The 25,397-nt window shown below is 39.1% G+C and overlaps 1 protein-coding gene across 2 annotated transcripts in view; it reads left to right on the forward strand.

Moving 5' to 3' along the window:
- Positions 1–25,397, forward strand: part of PHEX (phosphate regulating endopeptidase X-linked) — a 201,883-nt gene that overhangs the window by 81,428 nt on the left and 95,058 nt on the right. For both annotated transcript variants that reach the window (XM_081277212.1, XM_081277213.1), the window contains one exon: positions 4,900–5,001. In XM_081277212.1, coding sequence (XP_081133338.1) covers positions 4,900–5,001 — 102 coding nt within the window. The remainder of the gene's footprint in view (positions 1–4,899; positions 5,002–25,397) is intronic.

A 25,397-nucleotide genomic window follows, 5' to 3' on the forward strand; every position in this document is an offset into this window, starting at 1 on the left:
TACATTTTTCTATAGATAGTATCATATCATCTGCAATCAGGTGTAATTGAACTTCTTCCCTTCCTGTTCATATGCTTTTTATTTCTTTCTCTTGCCTAATTGCTCTGGCTAAAACTTCCACTGGAGGTTTTGAAAAGCATAAAGTGATCAATATGTATTTACTGAGCATTGGCTATATGACAATGTTAGGTATTAACATGATATGAAATCGTGTGTGAAAAATCATGTGAGATATGAAAACCATAAAGAGTGTGAAATATGAAATCATAAAACTAACAATTTTAAATTTGTGAAATACTTTTTTATTTGCTTGATCTCATTTGATCTAAATCATGTTTTCTGTTCTCAAAGCTTACAGATCTTCTTGTTATAGATCTTTACAGATCTTCTTGTTATAGATCTTTCCAAATAAATGTAAAGGGGAAGGCAATTGAGCACATCTGTATCGTTCTGATTATATTCCTGAAAGTCACTCTGAGATGGGACTTAAAGTATGGGGTTAAATGTTTGGGATCCATGGGTAGGACTTGAGTTGGCTTTGTAAGATTTCTTTATTGCCAGAGACAAAGCTTTGAAGGAAACTACAAATAACCATGGTGGATGAACTGACTTCTCTCAAAGCACTGTTGCTTTGTCTGGTGGGCCCTTACCCTGAATGTGGCAGATTTTACCACATAACACTTTAATTTTTATATGTTACATTTTGATCTTTGACTCTAAATAAACATTTTCTATGGATAACTTAACCTGATGACTTCTACTTTAAATGATTTCTAATAATGCCATATGATGGCTGGTTGGGGTGTTAGGTCAAGGTTTGGTGAGGAAATCCTATTTTTCTCTTTTTTCTTGTTTTAAAATTATATCAGATTCTTGTTGCCTCAGGGAACATGACTTGACTGAATGCAATGTTATTATGTGATGCTGGGGAGTAGTCTAAAGATAAAAATCATAAATGTTCAGTGATTTATCTTCCTAGTTCCAGTATGCTAAAATCATTATTTCTCGTATTTGCATTGACATTCTAACCAATGACATTAATCACCTTCAAGGATTTCCCTTGTTCTTGAAGTCTGCTGGGGTAGTTCAGCACCATTTCACAGAAAATGTTATATAATAAATCTATAAATTCTGCAAAGAAAAAAAGAAGAACTTGAGATGGGGGCTGGAACAGAGTTGCTCTCAAGGGCAAGGACCAGCTGAAGCTCACGGGAAAACAAAAATGAATTGATTTACTTGTGTTTGACATGTATGAAAGGACCACAAAGAGAATGAGATATCAAAAGATGGATTTAGGGGAGACAGATGTGATGGTTCAGGGGAGGAAAAGAACGGCAGAGAAGGGGGGAAGCTGCATGTGAGTATACTATTTGTCATTCTTCATCCAGATAATGAGATTAAATCTTTTTGCCTCCATTTCCAATTGGAATGGCAATTAACAAGTTATTGGCAAAGGACTTTGAAAACCCATGCAAAAATGTTTAAAACTGTTTTTTTTTTGTTTGTGATGTTAGGAATTGAACCTAGGACCTCACATATGTTAAGCAAGAGCTATACCATTGAACTATATCCTTAGAGCCCTGCTACCTTTTAAAACAGAGCCTTGCTAAGTTGCCCACGGTGGCCTTGAACTTTCCATCCTCCTAATTCACACTCCAGAGTCACTAGGATTATAGATGGGCACCACCTCATCCCACAAAACTTTAATGAATTTAAGTCATCATAATGTCTAAGAATGGCCAGAGAAGGTCCTATGGTCTTCATGAGGGTATATGCTACTTAGAAAAAGTTATCCAGAGCACTCATCTCCATTTTAATAATAAGTGTATACTTCATTATAAATGCCCCTAAGAAAATAGGAGTAAAATGACCTTAAGATTAAACATAGATATCCCAAAGTCTAAAATTTGCCAAAGATCTCTCTGGCTTGGATTGTGATTATTTTATTTAATTTGATTGATTAATTTATTTTAAACCAAAATGTTAGGTTAGTTTACATACACCTTATCCCAAATAAATATTTTCCTATATTTTCAACTTTTTAAACGTATTCTTTCACTTATTTTTCCTATTATTGGTACATGCTGGCCAGGATATTGAGAGGAAAACTTTTGCTGTTTTCTTTTCCTTCATCTGTAAATACCCCTCTTCTTAGCAGTTTGTTCATGCTGCCAAGATGTGAATGTCCATGTTTGAAGAATTTTTTTTTAGAGAAATCCTTTTAGCAGAACTCAATCCTATTTAATGGAGAAAAGCCACATGATTAAATGAGGACTCTCCCAACCTTCTACTATCTAATCTGTAGATTCTTCTGCAAAATGTGCACTATTTTATCCATTTTATCCGTCTCCTCTCTCATAGTCCTGTCCCCTAAGATGAATCCTTGCATATAGTCTCTGGGTCCCAGCCCCATCTTTCCTTTTGCCCTTTCAGAGACCATTAATAACTCTCTCTCTTCCCCAATCCCTTCTCTTCTGGATCCTTTCCATTGGTATTCAAACACAGTCAAATATCTCACATGTTCAATAGCAACAATAAAATAACAACAATAAAAACAGGAGTAGCAGCAAACATGCCCAAACCCAAACCCTCAGACCTATACCTTAACTCTTTTAGTTCATAGTGCTCTCCTCATTCCACTGCAACCTGGCTTCTTTTTATTTTTATTTTTTTCTTTTTAGTTGTAGATGGACACATACCTTTATTTTATTTATTTATTTTTATGTGGTGCTGAGGATGGAACCCAGTGCCTTACATGTTCCAGGCAAGTATTCTACCAACTGAGCTATAACCCCAGGCACCTGTTATCTGGCTTCTGTCCCTATCCCTCTTTCTCTCCCCATGCTTCTGGTCTTAGAGAATGGCAACAATAACCACTGAAGCCTAGCCTAGGAATTAATCTAACTTTCCCAGTTTTCTTCGCCTCCCACATATAATTAATCACCTGGTTCCGTTCATTTGGTTACTAAATCTCTCAAATCAATCTCCTAGTTTCTTTCCATCCCCAATTGCCCCTCCCTAATGTGGAGGATGTATTTCTCTTTCCACATGTAGGTGATGGGGTGGCTGAAGTCCATTGCTGTGTGATGAGGTCACAAAGACTTGGGGTGCCGATGACTGTGTATGCAGAAGATCTAGTCTCTGGAGATTTCTTGGCCATTTTCACACCCTCCTTATGGGTGTTTTCTGTTTAAAATGTTGACTTCTGCATTTTTCAGTTGGTTCCCTTCCACTTTCCTGGCATTTTCGTCTAATTTATGCAGGACACTGTTGTTGCTCTTACAAGCTCTGAGCTCACAATTGTCATTTTAGCTCTGTGGTCAGGGCCTGGCTCTGACCCTCACCGGCTATATGATCTTGGACAGATCATCAGCTCTTAATTTCCTTACTTGTAAAATAAATGGCTTCCCCTAGATCAGTGGGTCTCAACCCTGGCTGTACATTAGAATCACCTGCTGAGCTTTCAAAAACTCCTAGAGCCCAGGCTAGAACTTAGATTAATGACATCAACATCCTGATGCCTGGGCCTCAGGATTTTTTATTTAATTTAAAATGTTTCATTATTTTTTGGTCAGTTTTCTTTTAAGTTCCCCCAAAGCTCCCAATGTATAGATAAAGTTGGGAACCATTGGCAATGCTTTTTATAGGACCTTTGCTCTACCATTATTTCATGTTTTCTTATGCCCCAATCCCAAGTCGAGGTTTCTCTTCTTTTACATGTTTTTACTAAATTGGGAAGAAATAGCTGTGAAGCTCCCCCCCACCCCCTTCCATCTGCTGTTTGTTCTTATTTACATACGATGGAACCCAGCCCACTGATTTACAGCTCTGGTTCCCTTACAACTGTTATTGAACTGAAAACATAGCTGAAAACTTATTAAACAGAAAAAATATTATTTTGAGCTTCCTGCCTACAATTCCTTATAGAACAAAGGAAACATTTAAACTGTTTTCCTTCTAGAGGTAATGTTAAAATTGATTTATAATCCCATAATCTCAAAGTTAACTTATTTCTGGGGCCAGATCTCAATATTTATTCTTTCTTGGGTGCCTGTTAAGGAAGCCAGAGCATCTCTGTAGGAGAATGGGATTTTGAGGGGTATGCACCCACAGACAGGCATAGCTTCCTCATACTGCTGTGTGGCTTCTGAAATTAAGTGTCATGGTCTTTTTTCTCCCAGTCCTCTCTTGGCCTGCAGATGCTGGCAGCAAAGCTAGGGAAAACTTGTCCTCTTTGTGAATGTAGCCTCACTCTTTGAACTTCTGGGAACAGGCCTTTTAGAAGATGTTCTGTAGAAGCTCCCTTTGCATCTACCATTCTAGATCTGAAATAATGGGACTTTGCTGAGCTAAAAGAGAGTAGAGAGGAGGGTAGAAAGATGATAGAGAACAGCCAAGCATTTGATTTGACCAGTGGCACTCAATTTGGGAAGATTTGGGGTCTTGGCATAAGTCTGATTCATGTTGGCAAAGCACTCTTTGGAGTAATGGCCCTTCTTGCCTGTTTCTTGGTTAACAGTACCACTTGCAACTGTTCGTTCACTTTCTTTTGCAATACCTATCTGAAATACACAGTCTGTGCCTTTATTAGTCTCTCTCAGATCCCTATTAAATTACTGAAATTGGCTTAAGCAGATCACCTCCTAGTCATAACCTATTAGAAATAATAAAAACACATTATCCTTTTGCAGCTGGGCTATCCAGTTATTCTCATGGAAAGAAAAGGCTATAATCTACTGGTTTTAGAATAAATGCTGCCAGAATATGGGGTCAAGCTGGAAAAACCTCTTCCTCATCATATTGAACATTGAACTATTTCTACACAAGCTAATTTTAGTTCAGAAAACCTTGTCTGAAATTTTTGTCTTTGAGACTTCTTCTTTGGGTATTTTCTTGTAGATGGAGGAATTGATTGAGGGTGTTCGCTGGGCCTTCATTGATATGCTGGAGAAAGAAAATGACTGGATGGATGCAGGGACGAAAAAGAAAGCCAAAGAAAAGGTAAGAATTCCTTTTGATGAACAAAATATGATTTCTGGTTTAATGGATTTTCATGATGACATTGACTGTGTAGTTGATTTTTATATTGACTGAGCTGTTGGTTCTGAATGACCCCAGATTTAGGTGTGTGCTTTTGGATGAATAAATAGATTTCATCACTGGGGGTTAAGAGAAAATAACATCTGACTTTTTCTTTCTCTAACTGCATTTTCAAATACCCAAAATAATTCAGCTTTCCCTTCTAATTGCTGTCTATAAGAGCCTCATGGCCTGCTACCTAGTGAATTTTGCCATAAACCACCATTGGATATGGCAGAATGCAGAGCAGTTGGGAGCCATCGGGAGCAGCTGGCAGAAGAGCCCTCAAGATGCAAAGAAGAAGAAAACCTGTATTGGCCATGTGTCCTTCTTCTCTGTGCATTATGTGTGCAAATGTCCTGAGGCAACTCCTTTCCAGTAACCAAATAGATCTACTTCTTAGCCCATCATTTAACACAAATAATCCAAAAACCATGCTTATCAATTGTGGACCAGTAGCAGTAGACACTTGGTGGGCCTTGTAAATTTTTCTGATACCATAAACAAGATAAGGGAATAAATGAGGAAAGTATTAACGGTATTGCTTTTTAAAAATAAAAAATTGAGCCTATCTTAAATTCTAGGTATTCTGATGGAACTGGAGCTCTAGTGGGTATAGCATGCCTGGTACACTGTTCATGGATGCTACTCTGCAGCTGGGAGACTATAAAATCTGGAGCATTTTTTTTCTTTCAAGAGGTGTTTTGAAACCTTTCTGATAATAGCTATCACCTGGGATGCCTAGAAATTTTATAGCTTTCTGGATCCCCTTCCCAGCCTGGTTCATGGATCTAGGGTACAGTCTGAACATTTGTGATTTAGGCCAGTGTGATTGTTATCATTAGGGAATCATACTGAGTCATCCTGGGCACTAAATTATTTTTTGTTTTGGTTCTGGAGACCCAAAGGGCTTTGTGCATGCTAGATAAGCACTGTACCATTGAGCTATATCCCCAACCCCAAGCACAAATATTTTTGCATTATGATCAAGAAACAAAGAGGGCAACATTCTGGGAATGCTTAGACTTGTTGAAATGGGAGTGTGCAGAAGTTTAGCAAGGATATTTTCTAGAGCTTTAATATGACCTTGCCATAGATGTTTTATGTGAAAAAGCTATTCAGTGTTTCTAGTGAAGACAGAATTTGGGTGGTGGGTGGGGGAGTGTTGGAGGAAGACAAATGGTAAATTTGATTTTGTTTTCCCCTCCAAGGTCTGTCAAAGCTGTCTTTTAAGTCATGAAAGGACAGGTGTGCACAGAATGTTATGGAAAGTGCTCCAGAAGGTAGATATCTGGGATATCTGGAACACAATTGGGCAGTTGAGGCCTCAGCATATTTGGGGCTCTTTAGCCTAACTCCTTAGGGACTGGGGTAGTGTATGTATGAATTAGTACAAGGCCACAAGGGTGGGGTGGATTGTGAGGGTGTGTGTGTTTTATGAATGGACAGATGCTTGGGAATGTTCTGGAAACTTCAGTCAGTTCTTTGAGAAGTATGCATCAAGATTGACTCCAGGTAATCTTCCTAGTTCCATAAGGGAGTGGGTGCCTTACAGTTGGGCTTTCTAGGGAAGCAGATCATACCTCCTTCTTAAAGGAGAACTCTTCCCAGTATTTCTAATATTAGACGTGTTCTTGCTTGCCCTCTGAGTTGCTCTCCAGTCTTCGATTTTATTTCATGAGAGCAGTCAGTTTTTCTTCTAAAAGTAGTCTTTGAACACTCTGCTTTCTTTGAGCTGAGTTCAATCTGCCAGGAACTTTGCTAGTTCCTCGACAGGTACAAATATCAAAGGCAAATTGTCCTCCTGGATCTCGCTAGGTTCCCCAGGTATATTTTATCTTTCAGATTTCAGAGTAGTGCCTTTAATGAAAGGCAAGAATGAAGGATGTTTCCATGAATTTCCAGCAATTCTCTGAGGCTCGTCCCGCCCTGGACCCCAAAAGATGGAGGTTTTCCTTCTCCAAATTAAATGAACTTGCAGTTCTAGAAACGAGCTCTGGGTGGAGCTCATACTACTCATAAAGAACACAATGAGCTGACAGCTTTTATGCAGCTTTCTACTTTGGGCCTGTTTTTGAAAAAGAAAATTTTTTTCTTGCCCTTTTTCTCTGCTGTCCTCAATTTGATTGCCTTTTAATAGTCAACAAGAAAGGAGAGACTCTGCCTAATAATTCCTTGAATCTTAGATGGAAATCTCTGACTATCTCAGGGCTTTGTCTTTCTGATATGGAGTAGCCCCTGCATTAAGAAAGGATTTGCCTGCATTTGAAGTGGAGGTGAATAATTCGCCTTTTCTTCCTGGCATGACTTGGCACTGTTATTCGGGCATGTGTTTTATGCAGTATATCACCCAGGCGGAAGATTTCTCATCAATAATAGTGCCCACACTGGGCCAATGCTGAGTCACTTGGCAACCCATTGGGAAAGCTGAAAAAATGTTCCCATTTGTGAGGGGCCGAAGCTTTTTTTTTTTTTTTTTCCCTTGCCATGAAGCTCTGGACTGCAGCTAATTAAAGCTCCTCCTAAGAGGTGTCGACCTCAGCATTCTATAGTGACCAACTTCCTGAACTGGGTGGTCCAGATATTCACAGTGGTCTGAGGCCTAACCCCGTGGCTTTTGTGGCAGTGACCCCATCTCAAAATGGAAGTGTGTCCATGTGGCTTTGCTGCGCTCTTTACTGGGGGTGATCATTGTAAAAGATAAATGAGGGTGTCTCTGTTTCTGTGAAGGGTAAATTTGTTATCTCTGTCTCCCTGCCTTTTCCTGCTCATCTCTTAAGAGGTCATAGATGCTTTTGTGTGTTGAAACACATGGTGTAGCTTTCAAGTGCAAATTTGGTATTGTGAAATAAGCACCAGTTTTTGTTCAGGATTCTGCATTTCCTGCAAGCATGTACTCTTATTGTAAATAAGTAGCATAGGATGGGAGGCCTGCAATTTTTCTGGTAATCAAAGTCAGTGAATGAGTGTAAGATGATAAAAGAATGATTTGGGGGGTATCTTCTGGAGGATTTACCCTTGCCAGAGCAAAGGAAGAGGCTTTTAAGGTTAATATATAACGATTCCTAAATTGAGAGCGAGAAGGACTCAGTGTAACCTTCAGCCACCCTGGCCAGCTCAGGGTCAGATCGGGAGGAGCAGTTTTCTGAACAAGGCTCATCCCCAGCTGAACTGAATTATATAGCCAAATGCTGAATCCCTTCTGAAATGCTTGTTTGTGCTTTTTGTCACCAGGACCTAAGCTTGTTAGGCTACATCCAGAGAAAAATACCAGGATGGAAGTCACTGGGAGGTAGCATGCTGAGGATGCTGTGAGGGAGTTGCCTTAGCCACAGCAGGTGCAGAGAAGTCATCTGTATGTTCCCATCTCCACAGGCATGCGACTCCCACACAGACTTTGAATGAAGAGGGAAGTGTTCTCTTGCAGAGGGCAAAACAGGAGTGTAGCTCACCTCTTTGCCTTTGTCTCTAAGCTCTGCCAATCCTAGGCATTGCATTTCCCTCTGGCATGCATTCTGGTACCATCAGTTAGTGCCCTGCCTGCGTCCTTACCACTTCATTGCTCACCTGTCTATCTTGTAGCTGCAGTCTCCTGCTTTTGCCTAAGAGCTTTCTCTTCCCACCGAGCCTGCTGTGTCACTCACATGGAGGGCCTGGAGTGCAGTGTGGGACTGGGGGGGCACACCACAACTTCTTCAGCAGCCCTCAACCAACAATTGATGGGCAATGGTGTGTACTGCCCCAGCTTCCTCATCCCTCTCCTGTGTTCTACAAGGGCTCCTGGGGCTTCCCCAGTGGGCTTGAGCTGCTTGGCAAGATGCCCTTTATTGACTGCCTTCCATTCTGCTCTCACTTCTCCGTGCCCCTCTGGTGTTTCTTTCACCTCCCAAATGAACTGCATGTGCTTGAATCCTTGTCTCAGGGTTTGCTTCTAAGGGGATCCCCACTGAGGACACAGCCCCAAGATTGTGTGTTCCACACTTCCTTGCCTTGAAGGTGACAGTGCATTTCACTGCATCTCAGCAAACTCAATTCTGCAAACATTTCCAGCACAATGATGATGTGCCTGCCAGGTGCTGGGCCAGGAGCTGCGGATTCTGAATGGGGGATAGTCATCTGCAGTCACTCCTGTCTGCAGGGCCCTTTATACTCCTAGTGTGGTACAGGAGTGCCATGGATGCAGGGGAGATAGGAGATGGTTTAATATCATGGAGATGCAAAGTAGTCCAGAGAATTTAGGGGAGGAGGCTTCTAAGGAGCCCAAACAGGTGCATGGGGCATGCTATTCAGAGAGTGCCCACCCAGTTCCTTCCTCTCTCCCTCTGTTATGTAATCAGATCCTGTCACTGCCCATGTCCTTGCAGCCTATGGGCAAGGCTTCCTCTGGGCTCTTCCTACTTGCTAATTCCAGTAACTCTGCAACCAGCAGTCCTTGTCCCTTGCTAAATCACTTAACTCCCTTCCTTCTGCTGCACTGCACATGCTCATTGTAAATTGATTTGTAGAAGAAAAGGAAAGGAAGGACTTTGGTCAAAGTCTCCTTCTCATCCCTATTACACCTGACAGCATATTTGTATAACTACACAAGAATGCAGTTACCCCAGCTAGGTGTGGTGGTGCATGCCTACAATCCCAGCTACTTGGGAGGCTGAAGTGGGAGGATTGTAAGTTCAAAGCCGGCCTGGGCAATAGTGAGACCCTGTCTCAAAAAATAAAAAGGGCTGGGGATGTATGCCGCGTCCGGCAAAATGGACCGAGTCCGGCGGGAGACGTCGGGATTAACAAAGACACAGGAGTCCGAGGTTCTTCATCCAGGGGGAATCTGACTTTATTATCTCAGCTCATACTTATATATTTCTTTCAGACAGAATGGAAAGTTACTGGTAGGCGGAAGCAAGGACGGAGGGGGGCAGGTGGTCCTTGTCGACTCATACTAAGCCTTCAACCAGGAACCTTATCAGACCCAAGCAGGTCAGGACGTTCCCACATGACCATTATAGGCTGAATAATATGGAAACAGACACCACAAATCTTTCAAGGCCTTGGGAGCTGGCCTCTTTGGCGTGCACACAAGAAACCAGGGCTGGGCCCAAGCCCCAGGGGCCAGGGGGAATCTGAGCCAGCAGATGTAGCTCCGTCATAGAGTCCCAGGTTCAATACCCAGTATTACAAAACAAAACAAAACGATACTGTATAGATATGGAATGGTATTTCATTATTTTTAAGGTGAATTTCCCTAGAGAGATTAGCACGTGTGAGACCCTGGGTTCAATCCCCAGCACCACACACAAAAATGTGTGTGTGTGTGTGTGTGAGAGAGAGAGAGAGAGAGAGAGAGAGAGAGAGAGAGAGAGAGAGAGAGGGACGGAGGGAGGGGGAGAGGAGAGACCTTGCTTCCTATACCAGCTCCAGTGTTTACCAGGGACCTGGAGGGGCAAAACAGCATGCAAGCCTCTTGCTTGCCCTGGGTCCCTCCTCTTCTGGCTCCTATGTGCCTTCCATACTGAGCTTGTACCAGCCCTATCACCCCATTTCTCTGGCTCCCTGTCTCTCACACACAAACAAGCCACGATAGACTTCCTACTTGTATCTCCTTTCCTTCGTTGGCCTTAACAGAAATTGCAGTATACAGATTAATAACACAGACTGCAAAAACACTGCCTAGGTTCCAAACCAACTTTCTATCTCTTCTTAGCTCTGTGACCTGTTTGGAAATTACTTCATCACTATTGTCCTCAGTTTTCACATCTGTAAAATGGGGAGATCAGTACCTACCATAGAAGTTTGTTATTTGGATCAAAGGAGTCAGTATTCTAAAGCACTTAGATGAATTCCTAGAGCATGAGAAATACTCTCAACACTGCCAGCAGCTTCTATCAAACTTCTGTCCTGTGGGAGTGGAGAGGCTTTGGTTGCATTGGTGGGTGGGAGAAAGGAAGTGAGTGTGGTTTAGTTCATTAGTTTGGGTCATTGGGCTTTCCTGTTGGTTAGAGAGGTGGTGGATAACCTAAATCCATGGTCCCTGAGTCCCTTTAGACTCTCAGATGTTCCACCTCCCACTCCTGCCCCCTCCTCCCCATATAAAATAAGAAGCAGCCCCTACTGAGAAAATCATAGGAGGTAATAGCTTTTCTCTGTGGATTTTAGATTTTCTGGGTTTGAACAAATTCAGTATCATCTTTGTGTTATATATGTTTTAAGCACAAAAGCAAATATATGGTATAAGTAAGAGTTTGATGTATATATTTATCAGAGGCATATTCTACCTGGTATTTATTTTCCATGCTGGGGATGGAACCCAGGGCCTCACACATGCTAGGCAGGTGCTTTACCACTGAGCTGCATCCTCCTGATATGTTTTTGGAGTGAGTTTAATCAAATGTCCATGTTCTAGTGTCTCATATCAGTTGTTTTGGGTGATGATTTAGGTTATTCATTCTCACACTTGACTGGGTCAGCACCATCAGGAGGGACCCCTTAGAATGCAAATTGCCAGTTCTAGCTCCACAGTTTCTGATCTAGAAGGTCTGAGGTGGCCTGGGGAATTTGCATTTCTGACAAGTCTTTAGTTGATGCTGATGCTATTGGTGTGGGACCCACACTCTGAGAATTCCAGGTGATTATAGGGGAAATTTTCCTGACATCAAGTCTGTGTTAATAAGTGGTCACTTCTTCTCACTCCTTGAAGAAGTCCTTTTTTTCACCATCTCACAGGTGAGTGCCCTGGGCGAAGATTGGGGCCCTCAGAGCCCAATCATGCCAACATTTTCCACTGTTGCTCCATCTGCCAAACTACTGCAATGGCATAAAATCCATATGGCGGAAGTTATTTCTTTTTACAGATGAAGAAACCAAAGCACAGAGAGGGCAATCAACCTTGCCCAAGGTCATTCAGCTAGTAGAGGGAAGACTGGGACTCCATTCCTGGCAATCTGGTTTCACAGTCTGTGTTTTGTTTTCCAGAGCAGGTGATACCAGCTTCTTGGTATCACCTATATGCTAGTTAGAAATGCAGATTCTTGGCTCCATCCCATACCTATAGAATCAAAAATTCGGGAAGAGGACCCAGGAATGTGCATTTTAATCAACTCTCCAGATGATTCTAATGCAGCCAAAGTGAGAACCAATCTCTCTGCTGCGGTTATGATGCCTCACCCTGCTGGCTTCTCTCCAGTTTTCAACATTTTTTTTTAAAGCTCAAGTTCAAGGCTGAACACAATATTCTAGATAGAGTCCAACTCACCCAGCACAATGGGAATATTATCGCTGCCTTTGTTTTGCATACAAATTATATTAAGGAATCCGAAGCTGATATTCTGGCTATCTTTCCCCCTCAGCCATGCATGTCACTGTTGGCTCATAACAAATTTACAGTCAGTTAATTTCTAGGTCTTTTTTTTTTTTAATCTCACAGGAGCTGTTGTTAAGCCTTGTTGCTGCAGTCCTAAAGTTAGCATTTTTAAAAAACCTCATCCCAGAATTTCACATTTCTTCTCATTACGATGCATTCAGTTGTTTTTGTTTATGGCTCTGGCTTTTGAAAAATATTTCTGCATCTTCTTCATGTTTATTATTTTTGCTATGAAAATCTATGTTCATTAAAGAAAATCTTCAAAGTAAAATACAGAAATAGAAAGAGAAACTCATCAATAGTTCCATCACCCAAACATAACCACTGCTTATATTTTGATGTATTACTGTAATTTCCCCTATACATAAAAGACATTCTTGAACAATGCTGTGTATGTAAATTTGATTCCTTTCTTAGTCTCCTAACATTTATATTGTAAGCATTTTGCATAATATTACATATTCTTTATAAAAGAATATTCACCATTATTACATATTCTTTTACTAGTTATACAGAAGATCACTTAAACATCTCCCCATAGTTGGGTATGGTTGGGTATCTATTATAGCTATTTCTATGATAAACATGTTTTTCACAATGCTCTTCTCCAAAATTTAGAAATAATTCTTTAGAATGGTATCCCAGATGATCTTTAGTAACTCAGGTCTGTCATTCAGTGTAACTACCATTCTCACTTCTATATAATTCATAATTTGATAAATTCACTTTTTGGTTTTATTGTTTTTCTGAGTTATTAATAAGCATGCTCACAAAATGGAACTGGAATCAACCCATTTCCTCATACTTTGAAGATTTCCTTCCAAGTTGTTCTGTTGAACAAAAATGTTCTTGAGGGGCTGGGGATGTGGCTCAAGCGGTGGCTCGCTCGCCTGGCGTGGGTGCAGCCCGGGTTCGATCCTCAGCACCACATACAAAGATGTTGTGTCCGCCGAAAACTAAAAAAAAAATATATATATATATATATATATATATATATATATATATATAAATTATCTCTCTTTAAAAAAATGTTCTTGGAGAAACTGCTCTATTAAAGGTCTTTTGTTAAATAGTAATCAGTGCATTAACCAGTAGATTTTCAGTCCATTGTTCTACTTTGGACAAAATACTTAGAAGTGCTTACAAGGAGAACCTGAGATATTTAGCAGTGCTTTGGTATAATTTGATTACATTACTTAAGACATTCCTCGATTTCCCAAACTTTCAATGAATTAACAAAGTGGAAACCTGAAGAAAAAAACAAATTTGCATGTTTTTTCCAAAACATTTCATTTTCTTGCATATAGATTTCCAGTTTTCCCAGCACCATTTGTTGAAGATGCTATCCTTTCTCCAGTGCATGCTTTTGGCACCTTTGTCTAATATAAGGTAGTTGTAATTCTGTGGGTTAGTCTCTGTGTCCTCTATTCTGTACCATTGGTCCACCAGCCTGTTTTGGTTCCAGTACCATGCTGTTTTTGTTACTATTGCTCTGTAGTACAGTTTAAGATCTGGTATAGCGATACCACCTGTTTCACTCTTCCTGCTTAGAATTGCTTTAGCTATTCTGGGTCTCTAATTTTTCCAGATGAATTTCATGATTGCTTTTTCTTTTTTCTTTTAAAATATCTTTATTTTATTTTTATGTGGTGCTGAGGATTGAACCCAGTGCCTCATGCATGCCAGGTGAGCGAGCGCACTACCACTTGAGCCACATCTCCAGCCCCAAGATTGCTTTTTCTATTTCTATGAGGAATGCCATTGGTATTTTGATTGGAATTGCGTTAAACCTGTATAGTGCTTTTGGTAGTATGGTCATTTTAATAATATTAACTCTGCCTATCCATGAGCAAGGTAGATCTTTCCATCTTCTAAGGTCTTCTTCGATTTCTCTCTTTAGGGTTCTGTAGTGTTATTGTATAGATCTTTTACCTCTTTTGTTAAGTTGATTCCCAAGTATTTTATTTTTTGAGGATATTGTGAATGGGGTAGTTTTCTTCATTTCCTTTTCAGAGGATTTGTCACTGATATACAGAAATGCCTTTGATTTATGGGTGTTGATTTTATATCCTGCCACCTTGCTGAATTCATTTACTAGTTCTAGAAGTTTTCTGGTGGAGTTTTTTGGGTCTTCTAGGTATAGAATCATATCGTCAGCAAATAGTGCTAGTTTAAGTTCTTCTTTTCATATAGTTATTGCTTTAATTTCTTTCATCTGTCTAATTGCTTTGGTCAATGTTTCAAGAACTATGTTGAATAGAAGTGGTGAAAGAGGGCATCCCTGTCCTGTTCCAGATTTTAGAGGGAATGCCTTCAGTTTTTCTCCGTTTAGAATGATGTTGGACTGAGGCTTAGCATAGATAGCCTTTATGATGTTGAAATAAATTCCTGTTATCCCTAGTTTTTCTAGTGTTTTGAACATAAAGGGGTGCTGTATTTTGTCAAATGCTTTTCCTGTGTCTATCAGGATGATCATGTGGTTCTTATCTTTAAGTCTATTGATGTGGTGAATAACATTTATTGATTTCCGTATGTTGAACCAACCTTGCATCCCTGGGATGAATCCCACTTGATCATGGTGTACCATCTTTTTGATATGTTTTTGTATTGGATTTGCCAGAATTTTATTGAGGATTTTTGCATCTATATTCATTAGAAATATTGGTCTGAAGTTTTCTTTCCTTGAGGTGTCTTTGTCTGGTTTTGGAATCAGGGTGATATTGGCCTTGGAGAATGAATTTGGAAGTACTTCCTCTTTTTCTATTTCCTGAAATAGATTGAAGAGTACTGGTATTAGTTCTTCTTGAGACGTCTTGTAAAACTCAGCTGTATATCTGTCCAGTCCTGGGCTTTCTTGGTTGGTAATCTTTTGATGGCTTCTTCTATTTCCTCACTTGATATTGGTCTGTTTAAGTTGTATATATATTCCTGACTCAATCTGGGCAGGTCATATGACTTTAGGAATTTATCGATGCCTTCAATATCTTCTATTTTATTAGAGTATAAGGTTTCAAAATAATTTCTAATTATCTTCTGTATTTCTATAGTGTCTGTTGTGATAATGCCTTTTTCATCACATATGCTAGTAATTTGGGTTCTCTCTCTTCTTCTTTTCATTAGCATGGCTAAAGGTCTGTCAATCTTATTTATTTTTTCAAAGAACCAACTTTTAGTTTTGTCAAATTTTTTCAATGTTTCTTTTGTGTCAGTTTCATTGATTTCAGCTCTGATTTTTAATTATTTCTTGCCTTCTACTGCTTTTGCTGCTGGTTTGTTCTTCTTTTACTAGGGCTTTGAAATGTACTGTGAGGTCATTTATTTGTTGGCTTTTTCTTCTTTTAAAGAATGAACTCCATGCAATGAATTTTCCTCTTAGTAGTGCTTTCATAGTGTCCCAGAGATTTCGATATGTTGTGTCTGTGTTCTCATTTACCTCTAAGAATTTTTTAATCTCCTCCTTGATGTCTTCTGTAACCCATTGTTCATTCAGTAGCATATTGTTCATTCTCCATGTGATGTAGGATTTTTTCTTCCTATTTTATCATTGATTTTCAATTTCATTCCATTATGATTGGATAAAAGGCATGGTAGTATCTCTACTCCTTTGTATTTGCTAAGAGTTGCTCTGTGGCATAATATATGGTCTATTTTTGAGAAGGATTCCATGTGCTGCTGAGAAAAAAAGTGTATCCGCTTGATGTTGGTTGATATATTCTATATATGTCTATTAAGTCTAAGTTATTGTGTTCTTGATTTCTATAGTTTCTTTATTCAACTTTTGTTTGGATGATCTGTCCAGTGGTGAGAGAGGTGTGTTAAAGTCACCCATGATTATTGTGTTGTGGTCTATTTGACTCTTGAACTTGAGAAGAGTTTGTTTGATGAACATAGCTGCACCATTGTTTGGGGCATATATATTTATGATTGTTATGTCTTGTTGGTGTATGGTTCCCTTGAGCAATATGTAGTGTCCTTCTTTATCCCTTTTGATTAACTTTGGCTTGAAGTCTACTTTATTTGATATAAGTATGGACATTCCTGCTTGCTTCCACAGTCCATGTGAGTGGTATGATTTTTCCCAACCTTTCACCTCCAGTCTGTGTATGTCTTTTCCTATGAGATGAGTCTTTTGGAGGCAACATATTGTTGGGTCTTTTTTTTTTTTTGATCCAATTAGCTAGGCTATGTCTTTTGATTGGTGAATTTAGTCATTAACATTGAGGGTTATTATTGAGACATGATTTGTATTCCCAGCCATTTTTCTAATTTTTGTTATTTAACTTAACTTGGTTTCTCCTTTGATTAATTTTTCCTTTAGTGTAATACATTCCTCTGCTGATTTTCATTTTTGTTTTTCATTTCCTTTTGATAGAATATTTTGCCAAGGATGTTCTGTAGTGCAGGTTTTCTAGTTGTAAATTCTTTTAACTTTTGTTTATCATGGAAGTTTTTTATTTCATCATCAAATTTAAAGCTTATTTTTTTCTGGATACAAGTTTCTTGGTTGGCATCCATTTTCTTTCAAAGCTTGATATATGTTGTTCTAGGATCTTCTAGTTTTCAGTGTCTGGGTTGAAATATCTGCACATAACCTAATTGGTTTTCCCCTATATGCAATCTGATTCCTTTCTCTTGTGGCTTTTAATATTCTCTCCTTATTCTGTAAGTTAGGCATTTTCATTATAATGTGCCTTGGTGTGTGGAACTGTTGTGATTTTGTATAGTTGGTATCCTGTAAGCCTCTTGAATTTTTTTTTCCAATTTGTTCTTCATGTTTCAATTTTTTCTGACATTATTTCATTGAATAGATTGTTCTTTTCTTTGGGCTGTAACTCTATATCTTCCTATATCCCAATAACTCTTAAATTTGGTCTTTTTATGGTATCCTATATTTTTTGAATGCTCTGCTCATGGTTTCTTACCATTTTTACTGTGTGGTCTTCATTATTTTCAAGATTATATATTTTGTTTTTATTATCTGAAGTCCTGTCTTCCAAGTGGTCTAATCTGTTGGTGATGCTTTCAATTAAACTTTTAATTTGGTTTATTGTTTCTTTCATTTAAAGGATTTCTGTTTGTTTTTTCTTTAGATTCTCTATCTCACTGTTGAAATAATCTTTTGCTTCCTGTATTTGTTTATGTAGCTCTTTTTCAAAATGATCTTTTGCTGCCTGTGTTTTCTCTCTTATATCATCCTTTAATTCACAGAATATTTTAATTATGTACATCCTGAACTCCTTCTCTGCTGTACTGGCCACGGATTATAATAATGTGATATCTTGATTTGTTTGGGGGCACTTTCTTCCCTTGTCTTTTCATGTTACTTTTGTGTCTTCTCTTCTAGTACTGTGGATCTGAGTCATTACTGTTTTTACCCTATAGGTTTTTAGTGTCCCTGTAGGGTTCCAAAATCTCTCCTTTGAGGTGAAGGACAATGTTAACAGATCCCAATTTAAACAAAATACCACCTAAAAACCAATAGTTGCTAATCAACGTTTACAGTTTAGTCACAATGTACAGATATGGTGAATTCAATCATTATCAACAATATAATCAGTAGTTTTGTAAAAGGGTTTACAGTTTTTGATGGTGGACAAAGAACTGGGGGTGAGGAGTAGGATGATATGCTGAGGAGGTAGGAGGTAAGGATATAGAGTTATTATATCTTAGGAAGTGTGAAAGAGAAATCTAAAGAAGAAAGTTAGTAGCAGGAGAATAAAGAGGACGTAATTTTGGGAAGATAAGTAAGAGGGAAGACAGTAGAGTAGATAAAACAAACAAATATATATTAATAAAATTAAAAAAATATTAAAATGTTAAAAATTAGAGAAAAAACAAAAACAAAATAAAGAAAAAAAAGAATATACAACACAACTGTCATATACTATTCAGTCGTCTCAGACCTCGGTATCCTAATTCATGCACAGTACTTGGTTTCACATGTGTTGGTGGTATGAGGGCGGGAGAATAGAGAAGAAGAAAAAAAAAAGGAAAAAATCTCAAAGGAAGGATTATTTTGGTTGGAGATCACTCTTTCCTGCTTCCCTTCTCATCCAATAGGTGGGCTCATCTGTTGTTAGCTGATATCTCCACCCTCAGGATGGTGATGGAAATCAGGGAGGGAGGGTTGGTCCTGGTGGTGGGCACCTGGAAGCGGGATGTGGCACCTGTCTGACCCTGAAGGGAGACTGCACCTCAGGGATCTCTTTTTGGGCCTGCTCCTGTGATGTGAGCACCTGGTCTTATCTCCTTATATCACATGAAGATCTCCCAGGTCCTGGTCTCTGTTAGTCTCTAAACTGTACCACATTCACCCTTTCCCTTACTGCTTCCTAATAAGGGACCTTCCTCTCCAGGCTCTTTGTGTGGCGCCTTGGGAACATTGAATACCTGCCTCTCTGAGAGCTGTTTTTGTTGTTGTTGTTGTTGGGGAGCCATTGTGCCCAATTAGCAGCTGCTTGGGAGAGGGGGGAGTTAGAAACTGGGTACCTGGCCAGCCAGAGTTCCAAACTGGGAGTTGCCCCCACTAAGGATGGTGATGAAGGTGACCCAAGATGGAAGCATTTTCTTTCAGCGATGAGGTGTCAGGTTGGGTGGTGGGAGCCAGGCAATGGTGTTGGATGTTGAGTTCAGAGACTGGGTCTAAGGTGTGCAGCATGTGGCTATGACTGTCTTCAGAGCCAGTGTGAAGTTCCCCGGTGCAGATGGGATACAGCATGTAGCGGACTATCTCCATTGCTGCAGAGTCCCAAGATGGAGGCAACCAGGGGAGCCCCATGTTGGTTGATGGGGGTCCACACAGGAATGGTGGCTGCAGATCTTCTGCATGAGTAGCTTCCACATGTTCCACATGAGAGCTGTGTCCTGTATCTCTGCTCGGGTGGGTGGCCAAAAATTTTGTGCCGGTGCTGATGCTGATATTCCTGCTGGGGCACCCGGTAGTCCTGCATGGGCAAGTAGTTAGGAGACCTACTCTGATGCTGAGGTCTGAAGCCTGCATGGTGGCCATGATTCCTGCATGGGGGCAGGAATATCACTCACAGAGATGCAGTTTTCTCACTTCTTGAGTCTCAGGTCATGGAGTGACACAGAATGCTGCCTCCCTGTGGCCCACCATCTTGGATCCTGGAATCATTCTTAAGAATTTCCCTCATTACTCTCTTGATTATGCTGACATATAGTTTATATAGGAAAGGCAACATTAATGTCTATCTTTCTATTTATTAATTTTCATAAGATGGTGCCTGGAGCTTCCAGAGGTACCAAAGCAATTTTTTTCAGTGTCATTATAAACTCAGGGATTTTAATGTATTTGATATGTTTAAATTCATTACAATCATTATTCTTTTTCAAGCTTAAATTTTTTCATCTTGGCCAACTTGTGACTCTTCCCTTAGGGGATTTTGACATGACTCCAGTTGTTTTTGACAGTGTCTTTTCTTCCTGGCATGACAAGATATCCTCTTTAATGTTCAACTTTTATTAAATACCAAACTGTTTTTGAACAATTTATAAATCAGCACCTTAATCAATTATTCCATTGAAGAACAATATATAGATTTTTTTCTCATAGGGAGGAAGAGGATTCCTACCAACTTGTAATGCAGAGTTTCTATAAAAGCAAATTTGCAAAAAAAATTTGTTAGAGGTTGATGAAGATTATCTTTTATAAGAGACACTATCTCATGTTAGTGTACAAACATGAAAAATACACTAACTGGTTTTTGTATAGTGTTGCATGTTTTTCTTTTTGTAATATCCCATTCTCAATGTTGATCATCAAGAGTATAAATAAATATATAACTAGCATATGACCACTTCATACATTTAAAAAATAATTCTAGTATTCAGGAGTAGAACTAATTTGAAATATGTAAAATAATGAGACTATATTTAAAGATAAAACTTGGAATAGTAAAAGCTTAACAATTTTTAACAATATCAGATAAGCAAGCAGTACTAACTTAAACATGAACTGTGAAGTCTTTAGTTTGTAAATGTATATTTTGCGTTGAAGAACTGCTTGAGTGTAGGACTTTGAAATGCCTCAGTAGCCTCAGAATACAATTTCAGATACTCAAAGCAGAGAGATGCTTTTTAAGAATTATGGAGAATATTTATTATTTTAATTGTGGAGTGGATGGGGGAGGTTTAATGCCCATCTCTTCTGTTTTTGGTCCACATCCAAATTCAGTATGTTAGAAATTCACTTAAAATATGTGTTTATTTTGGTTGACTAAAATGAGTTTTGATGTTTTGGTTTTTAATTTCACAGAAAAGGAGTCCATTAAGGATGCTCAAGTTTTCTGTGTAGATTCTATGATGCACCTCCCTTCAGCCCAAGATGAAACTAATAGCCATGGTGCGTCTGCTTATCTGCTATCTCTGGGGCTGAGTCTGCTGTTGTCAGCTGCTCCCTTGTTATCTGGCTGCTGGTCCTGCTCAGTCAGTTGTACAGAAGTGTCAGTTCCATTAATAACCTGACGGCCAGACACGCAGATAGTGGAAAATGGGTGAAGAGACAGAAATTGTATTTAACCCGGTGTTCTGAGTTGTCATTTTCTAGACTCTAGCGTAGCTGGGTGAAGGCAGGCTGAGGGCATGACAGCAAATCCATTTCTGACAGAACCTCACATATGAACCAGAGACACAGTCTGATACTAGGAGAAGAAAGAGGGAAAGAACTTTACAAAAAGGTCAAAATTTGGAGTGGGAAGGGTCAGAGATAGCAGTGCTAGGAAGAAATGGCATGACCTAAGTATTCTGATAGAGGCACTAACAATTTTGCAAAATAATCTCATTTTGACTTTAAATATTATCACTCTTGGTGTTTCAAATGAACAATATTCCCTTTTTTATTAAAAAAGGGTGTTTTGAAAGGGGTGATTTCTCATAAAGAATTTTGGAGTTTGGGGCTATTTGTGGTGGTTCTGACTCCGACAGTGGCCAGAGGTAAGGGAGTAGATCTTAATTTTCTTCACACAGGTACAATGATTCGGTTACTGCACTGATCTGTGTTTGGGTTATCTCTTGCTACATAACAAACCACCTCAAAACTTGCTGTCTTGAAACATGTATCATTTCTTACCTGTCTTGTGGGTTTGCTGGGCTCAGCTGGGTAGCTCTTCTGCTGATTTTCACCTGGAGTCTCTCAGGTAGCTGCAGTCAGATGGCAACTATGGCTGGATGTCCAAGGTTGTTGATTCCCACGTGTCTGGCATTTCAGTATTCCTCAGGTGGCTCTCTCCAGAGAGAAGCTAGATTAGCCAAGAGAGGATGGTGAAGCTTCCAGTTCTCTTAAGGTCTGAATGCACAAGTCCTAGAATATTTCTTGTGTACATTCTGTTGATCAAAGCCATGGACAAGGCCAGCTTTTATTTAAGAGAAGGAGAAATAGGCTCTATCTCTTGGTGTGAAGAGCAGCAGGAGCACACAAGAAATGGGAGGAGTTGTTGGCATTATCTCTGGGAACTACCTAGCTACAATTGGCAGTCTTTGCCTCTCTTATCTGATTACATTATTGCCTGTATCTCCTCCTTTTAGCACCTTGCCGTTGAATTTCATTAAAATTAAAAAAAAATATTTTTAATTGTCAAATAATAATTGTGTATATGTGGTACAATGTACAATCTTGATTTATGTGTACATTACAGAAAGATTCAATCAAGTTAATTAATGCATTTATCACCTTACTAATTCGTTTCTTTGGAGTGACAACATTACAGATCCATTCCTTTTGCAGTTTTGAGATATACAACACATTATTATTATTTTGCTGTTTACTTTTATTAGTTCATTATATATAATATTGGGGCTTTGAGATAATTATACAAGCATGGAATATAATTTGTTCCAATTAAGTCACCAGTACTTCCCCTTTCCCTCCCTCCCTCTCTTTTCTGTTCCCTTCCCTCTACTGATCTTCTTCTATTGATTTATATATGTATATTTTAAATTAGTGCAATTATGGGTATACATAAACATGAAATGCACTGTGGTATATTCATATGTGTACATAGGAACGTTTGATCAGATTTATTTCACTGTTCTCTTTTCCCCTCCCCCTGTATCCATTTCCTGTATTTCACTGATCTCTCTTCTACATGATATCCCCCTTTTTGATTTTTCTTTTTTTTATGTTGCTCTAGCTTCCACATATGAGAGAAAATATTTGATTCTTGACTTTGTGAGCTTGGCTTATTTCACTTCTTAGCATGATGTTCTCTAGTGCCATTCATTTACCAGCAAATGCCATCATTTCATTCTTCATTATAGCTGAGTAAAACCCCGTTGACAACATATTATTATTAATTGTTGTCACCATGCAGTGTACCAGATCACTAAAGTTTACTCCACAACTCTAAGGGAAACTTTGTGTTCTTTGATCAATATGTCTCTTCTCCCTAGCCTTCTCCCTTCCTTCCCCCAGTGTCCAATAACTACTTTTCTACTTTCTGCTTCTATAAGATTAACTTTTTAAGATTCTACCTATCACTGAGGTCACACATTTGTCTTTTTGTGCCTGGCTTATTTCTGTCCCTGTACATGATAGTACAGGGACAGAAATAAGTATAATTAGTATAATTTTTCTCTATTTCCTTGATTGGTTGGTTAGTGATGTTTAATTATTTACTGAATTTTTAATGTTTTGCTCAAGACCAGTATTTACATTGTCTCTCAGAACTATTTGAGTAAACCTAGTTGTTGTTGAACTGAGATGAGGAAAGGACTTGGCCTCAGGCCATGTGACCTTTATGTATAGGTGTAAGAAATTCCTACTAGATTTTAGGACCTGGAACTGGACTAGGCCATAAGGGACCCAGCTACATTCTAGGAGGCAAATCATTTTTCTAGTTTTATATTTGAGTTCCCTAGTTAAGAAACTTAATTTTCAGTATAGACACCCACTCCACTGACTTATGGCATTCTGTACCCAGCCTTGGAAAGGCCTGGGCTTCACTCTGTTCCTTGCTGAGCAGAGGTGAGTGGGGCAGGCTGCTGCCTTTCATATATTCTGGTGTTCCCAGCACTGGCAGGCTAACTAGAGCCTCCTTGCATGGATTTGTAAGGATTAGAACTAATGAGCAAAATGAACCTGTCCCAGAGCAGAGTGGAGCCAAGTATGGTGGTGAGGTTGTATGCTTTAGGGCCACAGAACAGAGCCTTTACTCAATTATGATGTTAGGTTATAAAGCTAATTTACAAGTTCATGGAATAATTTGACTTGTTCTTCCAGGCTTTTGAAAATGAAAGTTATGGTTTGGCAAAGTGATTTGTATAGATCTGTAATAAGTCATGTTTTAATGAGGTCCTATGAGTTGTTCTAAAAACATTAAAAATTTCCACTAAAAATTATTCACAAAAAATAAGCTCATCAGAGAGACCACATTTGAAAGGAGAAAACTTGACAGGGCTGAAAGAAACCTGGCATAGAAGTCTCCTTTCCCACACTTTCCTACCCTCTTAACCATTGTTGTTGGTTTGAGTGTCTTCTCTCAGATCTAGCAAGAATGAGAGCAATGGGGGCTGCCCATGCCCCGATGAGTAGGAGTTGGAAACTTCTGTCAACTTTCCAGCTTGTTATTACCTTCGACCCAAGCCAGCAGTATTTACAACATTAAAACAAAAAACTCCTCAGGTAATTCCAATGAATAGCCAAGTTTAAGAAGCAGATCCTACTGGAACAGAGCTTTTCCAGCATGAACGCTCATACCAGTCTCCCAGGGACCTAGGTAAAATGGAGCCTGAGAGTCTGCATTTCTTTTTTTTTTTTTCTTGTTATCTAGCTATGTTTGTTTGTTTGTTTATTTATTTATTTATTTATTGGCCTTTCTTTTCTTTTTTTTTATTTTTTTTATTGGCTTTTCACAACATTACAAAGCTCTTGACATATCATATTTCATACATTAGATTGAAGTGGGTTATGAACCCCCAATTTTACCCCAAATGCAGATTGCAGAATCACGTCGGTTACACATCCTCAATTTTACATAATGCCCTATTAGTAATTGTTGTATTCTGCTACCTTTCCTATCCCCTACTATCCCCCCACCCCTCCCCTCCCGTCTTCTCTCTCTACCCCATCTACTATAATTCATTTCTCTCCTTGTTTATTTTCCCATTCCCCTCACAACCTCTTATTTGTAATTTTGTATAGCAATGAGGGTCTCCCTTCATTTCCATGCAATTTCCCTTTTCTCTCCCTTTCCCTCCCACCTCATGTCTCTGTTTAATGTTAATCTTCCTGCTCTTCCTCCCTTCTCTGTTCTTAGTTGCTCTCATTATATCAAAGAAGACATTTGGTATTTGTTTTTTAGGGATTGGCTAGCTTCACTAAGCATAATCTGCTCTAGTGCCATCCATTTCCCTGCAAATTCCATGATTTTGTCATTTTTTAGTGCTGCGTAATATTCCATGGTGCATAAATGCCACATTTTTTTTATCCATTCATCTATTGAAGGGCATCTGGGTTGGTTCCACAGTCTAGCTATTGTGAATTGTGCTGCTATGAACATCGATGTGGCAGTATCCCTGTAATATGCTCTTTTAAGGTCTTCAGGGAATAGTTGGCTCCAATCTACATATTGTGGGGTCGGGCTCCAAATTCCTTAATAGGACACCCATAGCACAAGAGTTAATAACAAGAATCAATAAATGGGACTTACTTAAACTTAAAAAGTTTTTTCTCAGCAAGAGAAACAATAAGAGAGGTAAATAGAGAGCCTACATCCTGGGAACAAATTTTTGCTCCTCACACTTCAGATAGAGCCCTAATATCCAGAGTATACAAAGAACTCAAAAAATTAGACAATAAGATAACAAATAACCCAATCAACAAATGGGCCAAGGACCTGAACAGACACTTCTCAGAGGAGGATATACAATCAATCAACAAGTACATGAAAAAATGCTCTCCATCTCTAGCAGACAGAGAAATGCAAATCAAAACCACCCTAAGATACCATCT

Source organism: Spermophilus citellus (genome assembly GCF_964194105.1).
Source record: "Spermophilus citellus genome assembly, chromosome: X".
Taxonomy (NCBI): Eukaryota; Metazoa; Chordata; class Mammalia; order Rodentia; family Sciuridae; genus Spermophilus; species Spermophilus citellus.